General features: G+C 35.9%; 1 protein-coding gene across 2 annotated transcripts in view; it reads right to left on the reverse strand.

Annotated features, from left to right (window-relative positions):
- The window catches only part of RORB (RAR related orphan receptor B), a 186,125-nt gene that overhangs the window by 26,120 nt on the left and 145,791 nt on the right, over positions 1 to 14,214 (reverse strand). For both annotated transcript variants that reach the window (XM_011377907.2, XM_023521951.1), the window contains exon 4: positions 9,980 to 10,381. In XM_011377907.2, the coding sequence (XP_011376209.1) occupies positions 9,980 to 10,381 (402 nt within the window). The remainder of the gene's footprint in view (positions 1 to 9,979; positions 10,382 to 14,214) is intronic.

Here is a 14,214-nt window from a genome sequence, read left to right on the forward strand (position 1 = left end):
TCATTAGAATCCCACATCCTGGGAACAGGGAAAGTTGAGTATATCTTTAAAAACTGCTGCTTTCAGTGTTATTACCAAGAGTACCCGTTGCCTAACTGTATGAAGGCGACAAAGCTGAGACTCAAAGCTATACATAGCACTATAGGGGATTGCATCTGAACTTCCTAATTCTTTCTCCTCCCCCCGTTTTTTTTCCCCCTCATTCGAAGCGGTGGTTTCTTCTTGGTGAACTGTATCCCTTGCTCATTTTCCTCCACAGGGGATTTAAAAAAAAAAAACTTGGAAATATTCTTCCTAAAATACTATATCTCAGGCCTCAATCAAAATGATTAATGAATTTTTAATTTATCACTTGCCTTAAGGATCTAGAGAACCGCTCGATTCTCTGTTTAGTTTATACTACCAGTGTGTAAGTGGGGATCTTAGAGTATTCACTTTGAATTAATCCCAGGATATCTCTACGGACTTGCTCAAAGCAAGTTTTAAGTGCCTATATTAGGTTTTCAGAATATCAAGATTTCTCAAAATCCACGCTCTCAGTAACTATATTAGAACAACTAGTTGAAAGATAAAACATTTAACCAAGTGTGAATTTTGTCTTTTTGACAATAGACCACTAGTTTTATAAGTTTTCTATCATTAAATAGAACAATTCTACTGGTTAGTGTGTAATAGATGACAATATCAGAGAGGACAATTTCAAGACCTTTCTGATTTTTCTAACCTCTATTTAGAGATCGTTATTTTTTAGCATAAATAGAACTATGCTGTCAGCATAAAAACATTAACAACATTTAAGCTTAAAGCAACCATCTCTTAGTAATACACAGCCTCAATAGGAAAGTAGTTTTTAGCATTTAAATTCTTCAAATTCTTTTAAGAAAGAGTTTGGGGCATAAATAACCTATAACTCATTTATTGGCCCAGTTTCATGGTCCAACCACTCAATATTTTCTCACCAATGAATTAAAATAGCTTCTGGTCTCCTTTTCATAAAAATTCTATTGCCAATTGTTATATCACAGAATGGAATAACTGATTTTTACTTCATGCAGACCTGAACCAAAATGTTCTTAGAATTTTTCAGTAAAATATGTTAGTAAAATATAAGATTATGTTATTAACTGTACAAAATGATGAAAATATAATAAAATACATTTCAATGAAATAAAAACAGAGAAAAACAAAGAAAAAAATCAGGGTAATACAAATAATAATATCTGGGCAAAGACTGAACAGATTAAAAAAATGGTTAACATTTTCTCAGATTTTGAGACGCTTAGATAAGAGCATTTTAATAGAAGGTAAGAAAGCAGAAAGTAAAGGAGAAAGAAAAACAAAGACTTTATATAGCATTTGTGTTTAAGCAGAGTATATACACAAAGAAAAACAGACAGCAAAACAGATGAATTAAGAGAGTGCCTTCTTAATAATTTAATAACGGAGAGCTGTTTTGGATCACAAGTGTTTTTGTTTTATTGCAATAATGCATGTTGAATTTTGGGGAAATTATAGTTCCTTCAAACTTTTCTTCAAACTAGCTAAGAAAATTGAGAAAGAATCTATTATAAAAACATTGTATTTCACAGTTAACTTTCATAGTAAAAGACTTCCTTCACAGAACAATCAGAAAAGATCAATTTACTTCAATGTCCTAGAACCTATGAATTCTAGGGAAGCTATCTCGTAAGATGAAGGAAACCAATATGGCCCCCTTTAGACTTTTATTTCATGCTCTTTGGGAAGTTACTTAACATCTTAAAGTCTTAGTTTCTTTGGGTTTAATTTGCTATCTACAGAAGGATTTGGTAGCTTAGACACTTTCTAAAGGCTCTGAGAAGCAGGGCAACTTGAGTCTGAAGGGCTACACAGGGATATCTCTCTGTCTTGGCTCATGAGGGAGAAGTCTTATAAAATTACAGAGGCTGAGAGTACAGTTCATGGTCTTCAAAGCACTTGGAGAATCTTAGGTAGAACAAACAAAAACAATATAATCCAGAGCCCATTCTCTACTCGCTTTTAAAGACTGTACCTCCACACACTCCCAAAGGACAATTAATGGGTCATGGATGATGAAAACCTAATTATGAAAATTGCTCAGGGCCGTCATTAGGATTGACTTTTTACTATTTGGATTTTGTTGACATATGGATTGACTGTTAATTTAAACACAAGCAACCCCTCCTCCATCCATCTGCCTTTTAGAAATTTAGTCAATATATTTCTGACCTTTAGGAAGAGCTAATTCAAAGAAGATCTTTGGAGGAAATTTTTCCATTTTCAAACATTTGATCTAAAATTTTAAAAGTAACTTGAGTATTTAAATAATACATTTAATTGACTAATGTTTTAAAATAAGTGTTTTCTAAGTAGTGTAGCACAAAATTGTTTGTTTTTGAAAACCAAATAGCAGTTCCACAATAGACCTTATAAATATGGCTCAAATTTAAATAGTCAGTTCTTTCTCCTCAGTATTGAGGGTATATTGTCAAAGGAAAGTTTATAAAATAAAAACAAACAAAAAAAGACAAACAAGTCTAGTTAGAAACATTTCCAACAGGTTTCCCCTATTTTGCAAACATCACATAAATAAATTCTGTACTGGATGGGAAAGAGATCCTGATAAGCTGGTTGTATACTACTATGCCAATAACGCCAAAGTGTTGACTTTCAGCAACCTGGTTGTCAATTGACATTTCTATGTGGTATTTAACCTTAACCAACTCTTCTTAAAATAGGTGCTTGACAATGAAGCTAAAGTAGTACATATTCACCCCAATCAGTGGAAAAGCAATTCAGAGCTTTTTCTGAGAGCTAGTGTCAAAGCTTGCAATAACTTGAAATGCTGTTCAATAGTGGGGGCTGTTTCAGAGGTCACCTTATAAGCATAAACATTCCTTCCCTCAATAAGTTACAGGCAGCACCTCATGAAATCTTCTTTCTTCTTTACTGTAGAATATTCCATATCTACTGTGGCTTTTGAAATTGAGTATGTAAAATAGAATTGGTTTTCCGATAGCTTCTGAATAGCTTTTTTTGGTGGTGGGGAGTGGGGTGCCTGTTAGTGGATTTTAGAATCTTCTTATAGAGTTCTGAATTCTAAGTAAAGTCTACTAAGAAAGGTCAATTTTGCACAATTCTAACTCAAAATACAAAAGATAATTTAGAAGATTTATCTAATCTAGTGAATGCTAGGATATTAGGAAAATTGTTTTAACAGAGGTACAAGCAGGTAGTGACTAATATGCATACATGTACTATAAACAGATATGTACAAGTACTTGAACCGAGATTATATGTGTATTGTATTTGTGATATGAATCATCTTTATATTTGTTTAGAAACCAGATGGTCCCAAAGTGCTTTTGTATACATTATGCCTTTTACTCCAGTTGTGGGTAATTACAGCCTGAGCATGACAGTAGCGTGATCACACCATATTAGTAAGGTGATTTTAAACTATCTTTGTAAGCTTACTAAAGAGTATCTAGAAATATCTGGATTTAAATGACCCTAGCAAAGAACTATAGTATTCTTTGTCCCAGGATGCTCTAGAATAATTAATTCATGGCCATCGACTAGTGACAAATTGAGTTGATTTTAGCCCAGTCCCCATATTAAGGGGACTCTTTTTTGAGATAGAAGGTAGGACTCTGGAAATAATAGCCTCTTGAGAGATATTCTGTGGGTGGTAAAGAACAAGGTAGTGTTGAAATTTCAGAGGAATCCTTTTCCGGTGACCAAGGTGACTTGAGTAGAACAAGGCTTAAGGCTGGTCCCTTAGTAGAATGTATAGTTTATAGGTGATCAGGTTGGAGTGGGCCAGAGATGACAGGTGGATTTGCCCTGAACCTTTATCTGTGCCTGTACAGAAGTTTATTCTTTACATTGATTGTATATGAACTTGGGGATATTTTTAGATTGGCCATCGCCCTATCCTTGAGCTGTCTCTGGTTGTCCTTGATGCTCATTTTAAACAGATCATTTATTTTATTCGTTTATTTATTTATTTTTTTTTAGGACGGTGGGTGGACAGAAGATGTTGGTGCACAGTTCTGATTTAATTGTGGTTATTAACTATATAATTGACAGGGTCATTCTACCCCATGGAAAGTCTGGATGTGGTCCTGCTCTCTGGAAGGAAGTGTGGCTGGCTACTGCCATTGGCAAGTGCTTCAGCATTGTTCAAGGTTGTCTACTTGTCTAAAAGTCCGCTCCTCTCCACTATCTTATGCTTCTCCTTGGGAAGTGGCTGTAACAAAAGGAATATTTATGTGTATGGCCAAGCTTCCATCAGGAGATGGGAGAACCATAATTGTTCAGTCATTTAGTCCAACTGCCTTATTTTTCAGATGAAGAGACTGAGCTTCAAGAAGCTGTTTTGAACAAGTTCACATGGATAGTATTTGGAGTCGGAACTTTCAGTTTCAATGTTTTTGCTTAAACTGCCTGAAGAGGGCTTGTGGTTGGGGAGTGGGTGGGAGGGGTGTTAGATGACAGTTCACAAGATGTCTTCCCCAAAAGCAAGAAAGCAAGAGCTAAAAACACTGGATTTTCCTTTCCCCATACTGCTTAAGTGATTTTTCCCACTAGTTTAGTATTCTTTTAATTACTTACTAAATGGTTGCTTCTAAATTGAATGCCTATTTGTGTTTGATACAGGTGCCATCAAAGGACATTAGAAATACACAGCTAGAGATAATTCTATTGTCTGTACTAATTCTGAATGAATAGTTAAATATGCATAGATAGAGAAATGTATATTTATATAAATGTACATATAAATATGCATAGATAAATTTAAGCAGTTACAAAATACTTATCTGTCATTAAAGGTGCTGCCTTTAGACCATAACATCTGCCTGGGTTCTTAATAAGTAACAACTGAAACACTATTAATTTTTATAGAATTCCCCAAAATAAAATAGTACCAGGAATATCTTCTGTGTTTCTATGTAGACTTGATAGAATAAAGTAGTACATGACAAGGATTAGATCACTTTTAGGCTAATTCATTTTTGTAATCCACTCTAATTATTAATATTCACCTTCTGTAAGAGGTAAATTTTTTAAAAAAAGTGTTTTATTTCTATTTTTGATGGTTAAAATTCCAGGTTACATACATAGAACAAACACAAAAGGGATATCAAAGTGAATCTAAATTTAAGATTATATAGGAGGAACCAATGAATTCATACTTCATTGTTTTTATCTGGGGAGAAAATGACTGAATAGAACAGCAAACTCAGGTGGTGTATGTAAAAGGCAATTTATCCTCTTAGCATCACAGCTAATTTGATGGATTTTTTTTTCTTTTTGTTTTTAAAAGCATGTTTTTTGGCTGTTTGAATTGTCTTGTTGTCTGACGCCCCACAGATACGTTGTCAATAGTCTTTGAGCTTAAAAGAGCTTTCATTAAGAGTATTAGCTACGGAGCAAAAACATGAGCTTCCACTTTCCTTCTCTGTTTGTTTGCCAGGTATCCTTTTGCCAGCTTTCTCTCCCTGCCACCAATCACTGTAAAATTTTATTTTCAGAGATATAACACATCTATCATGCTAGCTTGAAGAAAAATTCCAGCTAAACTCAATTAATACTGCTGCCTAAATATTAATTTCTATCTTACTTTTGCACTTGTCTTATTTCATGTCTTTTTCTCCTATGGGGTTTTGATGAACGGAAGGATACAATTCTTGAAATGTTTAATATTGTTCTGTTTGCTTACTCACATTTTGTTTCCTATTCCCAAAACTATGGGAATGAAACATTCCTCATAAGATATGGGGTTCAGAGTAAGCAATATGCCCCATCTCCCTTATCTTCAGAAGGGTTTGTGATATCATCATGCCCAGGACTTATAATATATGACACACTGAATCGCAATTATTTATTTTCATGTCTGGCTCCTAGATGGTGAGGGCAGGAACCATGGTCTGCTTGCCTTGAGTGCCTGGCACGTTTCGAAAATATGCTTTTGAAAGAATGTCTGGCAGTTGCGGGTAGTAGAATGACCTACGTTAGAATTTAAGCTTTACCACTTTAACTCTGTGGTCTAGGGAAATCGCTCACTGTTTCCAACCCTTAATTTCTTCATCTGTATAATGGGATGATTTCTTCACTGTCCACTTGAAGGCGTTGGTATGAGGTCAAATTCACCAACATGCATGAAAGGACTTCCTGCATTTCTTTTTAGTTATTAGAGTTTTCGACCTGGTAAGTTTGTAGTTTCTTTGGGGAACTTTTAGAAAGACAAGTCTCATTTTCTGGGGACTATTCCTGACTGATAACATTTATATAACTGACTTTTTGGGATCTGCATGCTGTTGCTTATAGAGTCATTTTATGGTGCTTAAACATATGTTTTTATTAAAAGTTTCCAAACCTTAAAACCATAATGTACACAGACTAATCAAAAAACTGGTTTTAAAAAAACTGCTTTTTAAGATCATCCAATATCAGAATAATAACCTGGTTGTACACACTTCATTGTTTTCTCAGAAACCAGAGAAAACAAATCAAGACTTCTAACAGCCAAGAGTGATGTTAAAAATTCTTCAGTGTGATATAGCTTTGAATGTACCTAGTGAAAATGTGGCTAAAATCAGATTTTGTATTTTTTCTGCACAGAGTTCTCTCTATGACAACTTGCCACCAGCCGGATTAGTATAGATGCTCATTAATCAAGCCAAGTCAAAATGTCAGCCTGTTCATTCTGTAAGCTCTTTTGTGGCACCTAGAAAGACATTGGGCAGGCAACAAACATTAAATACATTTTGTGGTGGGAATTTCAATTAGCTTGTGGGGCTCCCTTTGTTGATGAGAGAAAATATAATATAATGGTTAAAAGAATGGGTTTTGATATTACTCACACCTGGGCTTACATGCTTACTTTTCTTTTTATAAGTCTTGTAATTCAGAGCCTCAGTGTTTCCATCTGTAAAATGGATATACAAATACTTATATAGCAAGCAAAATGTGATTGTTATGAGAATTAAATATAGGACAATGCTCAGCACACTGTAAGTGCTCAATAAAAGGTAATTATATGACCTGAAATAACTAGTAATGTTATTAAGTAAATAATGAGGTTACTAACATTATAATACCAGTTATATTAATAATAATGAGGCTTATCCATGACAGATGTTGTCTTAAGAACTTACAAATATTAACTTGTTTAATCAACACACACAGGGAAGGACTGTTATTGTCCCATGTTTACAACTGAGACTCAGAGGTTAGGTAAAGGCACACCAGGTTTTGAACTCAGGCAGTTTGACTCCAGAACCAGAGTTATTAATCACCAATGCTATACCTCTCATGCCTTCCCACCCAATGATACTGTTAAGGACTTAGTGTTTTAGTGAAATGAGTGGTAGCTTTTTGGATGGTATAGGAAAGAATAGCTAGCTTATCCCATTATTGTGGCTTGTCATAGGTACCTACATTTGACACCCATAGGAGTTTGTGTCCACTAGATGGCATTGCTGTTTTAATAAAATGTGAATCAAGTCAATATTTAGGTTTATAAGAGCCTGCTAAATTTGAGAGCGCTAGCAGGACAATCAACTTGTATTCCTAAAAGTCTGATGGAAGAAGCCTCCAAAATTTAGAGATTATCTAGAGATCTCTACAGACTAATAGTGTCTTAAAATAATTAAGAAAAAAAAATATACTAGTTCATTTTGGGTATCAATGTCTGTGTAGAAAATCTGGATGAATTTTGAGATTATCTAGTCCAAAGGCATCAGTTCAGAGATGAACAGACTGAGGGCCAGAGAGGAAAAGTAATTTCCCCAGGGCTACCCAGAGCTGGTGTTCCTGGCTGTATCTCTTTGTCCATAATACTTCCTCATGATTCTAAATCACATAAAAACCTTATGACCTTTGAATCCTTACAAGACTTTCTTTTTTAGGTATGGACAGATGATTACCCAACAATTGTGAGTTTTGTTTCATTAGGTTTTACACTTGTGTTTCAAACCAATAGCAGACTCCGGCACTTAGATATTAAAGTAAGATAAAAGCAAAACACAGTGCCTATTTCATTTTCTTTTTAACATGTCTTCTTGAATAAATTAAGTGATATCAATTAAAAAGACTGTCTCTATTGGTTGACAATGCCGTTTGTGCATATTAAACCCATAGCAGGTAGCAGGGTAATGGATAAGCAAAAGGACTCTGGAATCAGACTGCCTGTGGTGGAACCTGGCTCTCTCATTTAGTAACCAAAGGACCCTGAGGAGGCCATGAGATACCTCTAAACCTCTGTTTCCTCATCTATAAAATGTGAATAGTATTTTCAGTTATCTTATAAGATGTTTGTGAAAATTAAATGTGAGTGAAGTTCCTCTAATATAGTTAAAAACACAAACAAGGTTAAGGATAGCAATAATAAGGAATATTTTTGTATCATAGCTGGTGTTTAATTTTCTCTGTCTCTCAGTTGTAAAGGTCATTACAGGTGCTTTGTCAACAACTTCTTTACTCACTGTCACATGCCGAATTGCTAAAAAGGAGAAATAACATTTGAGGTTTTATAACTGTGTAACATCGCTTCTTCCTCAACCAGATGGTAGAAGTAGCCAAGATACATATGGCATGCACTTCATTATGTGTTCCCATCAACTTTATTTAAAACACTCGTAGGCTTCAGGCTCCTACTCACAGTGTAGACAGAGAAGGTGACTGAGCACATGGTATACGAGTAATAACAGCCAAGAGTTACTGAGCTCTTGCTGAGTTCCAAACATTGCTTTGTTTTACAAGTATTAACTCATTGAATTCTTACAACCACCATGTGACCTACAAACTAATACTTTTCCCTTTTGAAAGATGAGCAATCAAAAAAAAAAAAAAAGAAAAGAAAAGGAAAAACTGGAATTTAGAAACTTACTCCAGCTCAAATAATAAACCACAGAGCCAGAATTTGTACTCAGGTGGCCTGGTTCTTAAACATCACATTCTACCTCTCAGGGTAGGATGGGAGGAGGCATGGCATCTAAGGTTCTTGCATTCTGTATTGCTTCCCCAGTACACTAAACACTGCAGCGAAGCTTGAGTATAGCCGCTGTTTGTTTAGTTCTCTATTTTGCAGAAAATAGCACTTAGGCTACTGTTAACACGCAACTCTGTCAACCAGGAGGGTAATGTGTTAAACCTACTTCAATATATTTTTATGGCAATTAGCTAATGAGATCAACCGGTTAAACGCTTAATAAATTCCTGAGCTTAACAGAGTTAAACACAGTTGTGTCAGGTCAGAAGAGCGCATGCCTAGGCCAGTGCACTCTTGAAGACACTCCTTAGGAATCAAAGGACATCACAGCAGAAAGAGGATTGGGCTGCTGATGCAATCATGCCTGTAACTAGCCCTACAGGAGCTTATCTGTTGCTCTTAGATTCTGTAACATTTCAGACTACACTCTTTTCATTGCCAGTAATTCATATTCTATTCTCATGTACGATTCTTGGACTCAGATTTACAGGAGGCTTAGAGGTCCTCTGGTCTACCACTCTGCCTTTACGAAGAATGAAATTGAGGTACTTTTTGCTTATGGTTTGTCCCTAGTTATCTCAGAGGGAGCTCTGTCTATTCAGTTATTATACACTATTTCTATATCCCTTAGCTATTTCACTTTAAATAGCACCACTCAGAATCCTTGCTGAAATTTTCCTGTTTATACCAATAACATTTTTCCTTCAGTGATGAACCCAAATTTAACAAATAGCATCTGTTCTTTACAGATAGCATCTTTCTATTTATAATTTCTTCTTTCCTCCTTTGCTTGAAACAAACTTTCATGGGGCAGGGGAACAATGACAGTTAGTAGAATATTAAAATTAATTCGTTTTCTCACTAGAAGCCTTGAATGCAAGTAATTCAACCCAGACCTAAGAAAATGACCATACTAACTAGGATCCAGGCAACTTCAAAGCAGGATTTCCAAAAATGAGCCGGGAGGGGATTTCCACTTACCGATTTCAGTCACTGTTATCCCTGGTGCTAACTGCCCGTTGTTGAAAGAGCTATAGGTAAACAAGTTGGGTACAGATGTGAGGTCATAGATAGGTTCTTGCTTTATCTGTTTGATTCCAGTCATGTCAAGTCCTGACTGATCAGGGGATGGCTGACCAGAATCCACGTTGTAATAACCCTCAGACTTGGGCAGGTCGATGACGTGTCCGTTGGCATAAGTGCCGGTGGCCTCGTTGTTCAGGTTGCTGAGGCTGTTACTGATGCTGCTGCTATACACCCTGGCAAGGGCTTCTGCCTCCCCACTCTGCTGCTGCCGCTGCTCCTGCAGCCGCTGCTGGTGCTTCTGCACCTCAGCATACAGGCTGTCCCTTTGCTTCTTGGACATCCTTCCAAACTTCACAGCTGGGTTAGAAAGAAAAGCAGAAAATAGCACGTGCCGTTATCGTTCTCATTAACCACCACAAGTCCAAGGGGTCGTGGATGGTTGTCCTCTCAACATCAAATGCACAAACTCCTAGCACCATAGCCCAAGATCCATTCATTTGCACTCTGCATTTGGTGAAAAGTTATATTCGGGGGTGTCTGTGCTGGTTTATGTGCATAGCAAGAACTAAATCTAAGCTAGGAAGAAATGTGAAAACTTATGTATTTCTTGTTGCTACGAAGTTAGAAGGCATATTTCCTTGTTCTTTCTTACTTGTGGGGAAAAAAACATAAAAAACAAAAACCACCAAATAGTACTTGCTATTAAAATATCAACAAAAACTCATTATTAGCCCCACCCCACCTCCAGCATTAAAACTACTAGACTGTCAGATAGGACCTTTTTATTTCATTATCTTCTAAATAATGTGTTGAATAAGAACACGGATGTGGGTCAGGGTGATAAACACAATTTTAAGTAAACCACATCATTTGCCTTCAGCTGGCTTTTGGGATCAAATGAAGAGGATCTTTGGAAAAGAGCAATTTTGTGTATCCAGTAGCCAGCAAGTGAGCCAAGAGCAATCCCTCATTTCTCATTCTACTACCCCATTTTATATTGCCCATCTTTAAATTCTTAGCCATTGTGAGGGAAAGGGAGGAAGAGGCTCTGCAGGTAGTCATAGAGTAATATGAAGATGGTTTGATACGAATGTATTGTTTCTTAATTTATAGAGCTTAATCTCCTGAACTGTTACAGATATTGATATATTTCTTCAGAATCTGTGAACTCTCATTTTAGACCATGAACATCCTACGTCAAGGGACCACCTTGTTCAAATAATGAAGCACTACGTCATTCAACTCACGTTAATGGTAGGAACTATGACAAACTTGGAGCTTCTTCTCTGAGTTTCTGTTTTCTTTTCTTTTGTGACAGTGTTCTCATCACCTGTTGGTGTTGAGAGCTCAGGAAATGTGGAAAGGATAAAGTAGAAGGTAGAAACAGGTTCAGCTCCTGGATTCAGTTGCTAGGGCTGATGAGAAAAACTTCTCAATAACTAAATGGTAGGGTGCTTAAGAACTCTCCAGCACGAAGGGCCCACAGAATAGATTCCTGATGTGAAAGAGCTGCCATTTCATCCTCTCAATGTTCCTTTAGTATTCATTTTCTCCCTCCATTAGTTACAGAGCTACCAAATTTTATTTGAGCATCGGCTGTTCAGAATGGAGACCACACTTCCCAGTCTCTCTCAGTGCCAAGTGTGGCTATGTGATTGTTTTGGGTAACACGAAGTAAATGGAGGAGCTGCATATACTTCCTGGTTTGGGGACGTGTCATTTTCCTCCTTTCTGCCTGCTGGACTGTGAATGTGAAGAGAGGACCCAGAGCAGCCCAAACTCTTCCTATTTCTCCTTAATCCTTCTTAAAAGCCAGTGTTCTTTCTGACGCTGCCTAAATTGGAAAACAAAGTGGTGATTACACAGTAATTTTTCTGAATGAAGACAATTAATCTGGTTAATTCAGACCAAACTCCTCTTTCCATCTCAATTGTTTTTATAGGGTCTTGAATAATTTAGATCATTATATTTAACTTTGTAGAGACACTGTCTTTATTAGATTCTGTTTCTCAGAGAGAAATTAATTTGCTTACTAATTTCAGTAGTATTTCTAATTTGTCCATGGACAGATTCTATAGTAACTTTTAGAGAAAATGTTCTCTGTTCCTTCATATTACACCTTTACAGATAATTTACTACATATCATTCTCTGGGTGGGGGTGAGGGGAAATTTTTGTATAAGAAAAAATAAATCCTGATAAATTTTGATTCAGAAAGAACTTTTTTTCCCCAAGAAAGTAATGTGACACGAATCTTTATTTGCTGAACTTCTGTTTGTTGCATTCATGTAAGCTCAGAATAGCTCTTCGTTACGGAGCTATGGAGGTGAATGCAAAAGGTGAATGCAAAAGTATCTATTGCAATAGATTAACATTTTTGTTTGGGCTGGAGTATGTCTACTTTCTGACTTAGTTTAGAATAGTTTTGCATTTGTTAGTTTAAAATTTATAGGGAGAAAAAATTGAGAATAAGAAACTTGTCTAATCTAATCCTTGTTTTAGATTTCTATATACTCTATATTTAGGTGAAATATACATTGTCTGGATTGATTTTATTAATGGCCCTGACTCCTCTTACCTATTTCCATGCACTCCCCCATGTAAATTTGCAGTGCTGTTTCATTCTGTGTAATCATTCTACTCCACCTCTTGACTCAAAGTCACGTGACCTATTCTGGGCCGATGGGATATTGACATGTGACATAAACAGAGACTTCCAAAGTGCTTGCGTGAATGAGTATCTCACCATGAAAAGGACATGCCTAACCTACCTTGCTGGAGGATAAACTATGTGAAGCAGAGCCGAGCCACCTCAGTCATCCCAGACAAGGCTTTCTATAATCAGTAGACGATAGACTGACCTATAGCTGAAGGTGCGTGAATGAATAAGTCCAGTCAAGATCCTATATTTAACAATATAAAGTTCAGATTTCTGCTGTTAACCAGAGATCTCATAATCAAAGCTAACAATGTCAAATAAGTATGCTGTCAAGATCTCTGCCCTGGTGGACATCTGAAAACTCAATGGTGAATAATTATGCCTTTTCCAAGAAATTATCTTATCAGGTCACTGAGCAGACTGAAATATTTTCAAAGAAACAACTGAAAGCCCTTCTATATTTGGAATTCAGGCTTTTTCCTAAATTAAGCACTTCACTGACAATTACTATAATACTATTTTAGAATGACTTTTCCATTCATTTCAGAAACACCAATAAGCCAGTATTTCAATTTTATGCCCCTTACTATAATGAAAGTGGTGACATATTTAGGGGAAAATTATAGTACATGGCAAAAATAAACCCAGTGAACTTTCCTGATGTATAAGTAATTCCTTGTCATTGTTAGTAAATACATACATACATTTGTTATATTCTTAGGTCTATTTCAACAAAGGCTGTATTACTATTATATTTTCAAATATTAGCATTCCTCTTACCACTACCATTAATCAGAATGGCACATATTTTAAATGTTTGCCCCTCTCGAACTTGAATTATTCTGTTAATGAGATTCACTTGAGTATAGAGACAGCTTCTTGTTAAACTGCCAGCTCTCAGAGAAACTAGCACAATTCTGTATACATTGCAAGTGCTTTATAAATATTCAGTGATGATGGATTTGCTCATGATAAGCTCTTAACCCTCATTTTGATCTCACACTAGCAAAGAACAATTTTACACAAAATATTGAAAATCTTTTCATATTTATTTGGATTGTGGGATTCTAAATGAAATGGAAGTATTTGGAATAACTATAAAACAAAGTCATTGTTTCTCCAAAGACTTCTACTTACTACCATATGACAACTAAATACATGTTTTTGGTTTCAAGAGAACCCAATTGTAGAACTCTCACCTATGACTTTCAATAGTCATTTTGGAAATTATTTAATCTTACAATTTTTGGTTATAAAGTTCTCTATGTTTACATTTCTCTGCTTATCAAGAAACTGGTCTTAACTCTTTTAAATTTTAAGGATGTGCCTTTTTAAATAGTGCTCTAAGCTTTGTAGAAAAATATCCAATTCAAGCTACCCAACCCTATTCATAATTAAAAAACATTCTCTCTCATCCCCCTCATTTTTTCTCCAACAGAACGTCCTGTGATGATGGTATGTTCTCTATGCTTTCCAATAGGATAGCCATAAGCATATGTGGCTGTTGAGCACTTGAAATATAGCAAGTGTGA

Source organism: Pteropus vampyrus, unplaced genomic scaffold, assembly GCF_000151845.1.
Source record: "Pteropus vampyrus isolate Shadow unplaced genomic scaffold, Pvam_2.0 Scaffold324, whole genome shotgun sequence".
Taxonomy (NCBI): domain Eukaryota; kingdom Metazoa; phylum Chordata; class Mammalia; order Chiroptera; family Pteropodidae; genus Pteropus; species Pteropus vampyrus.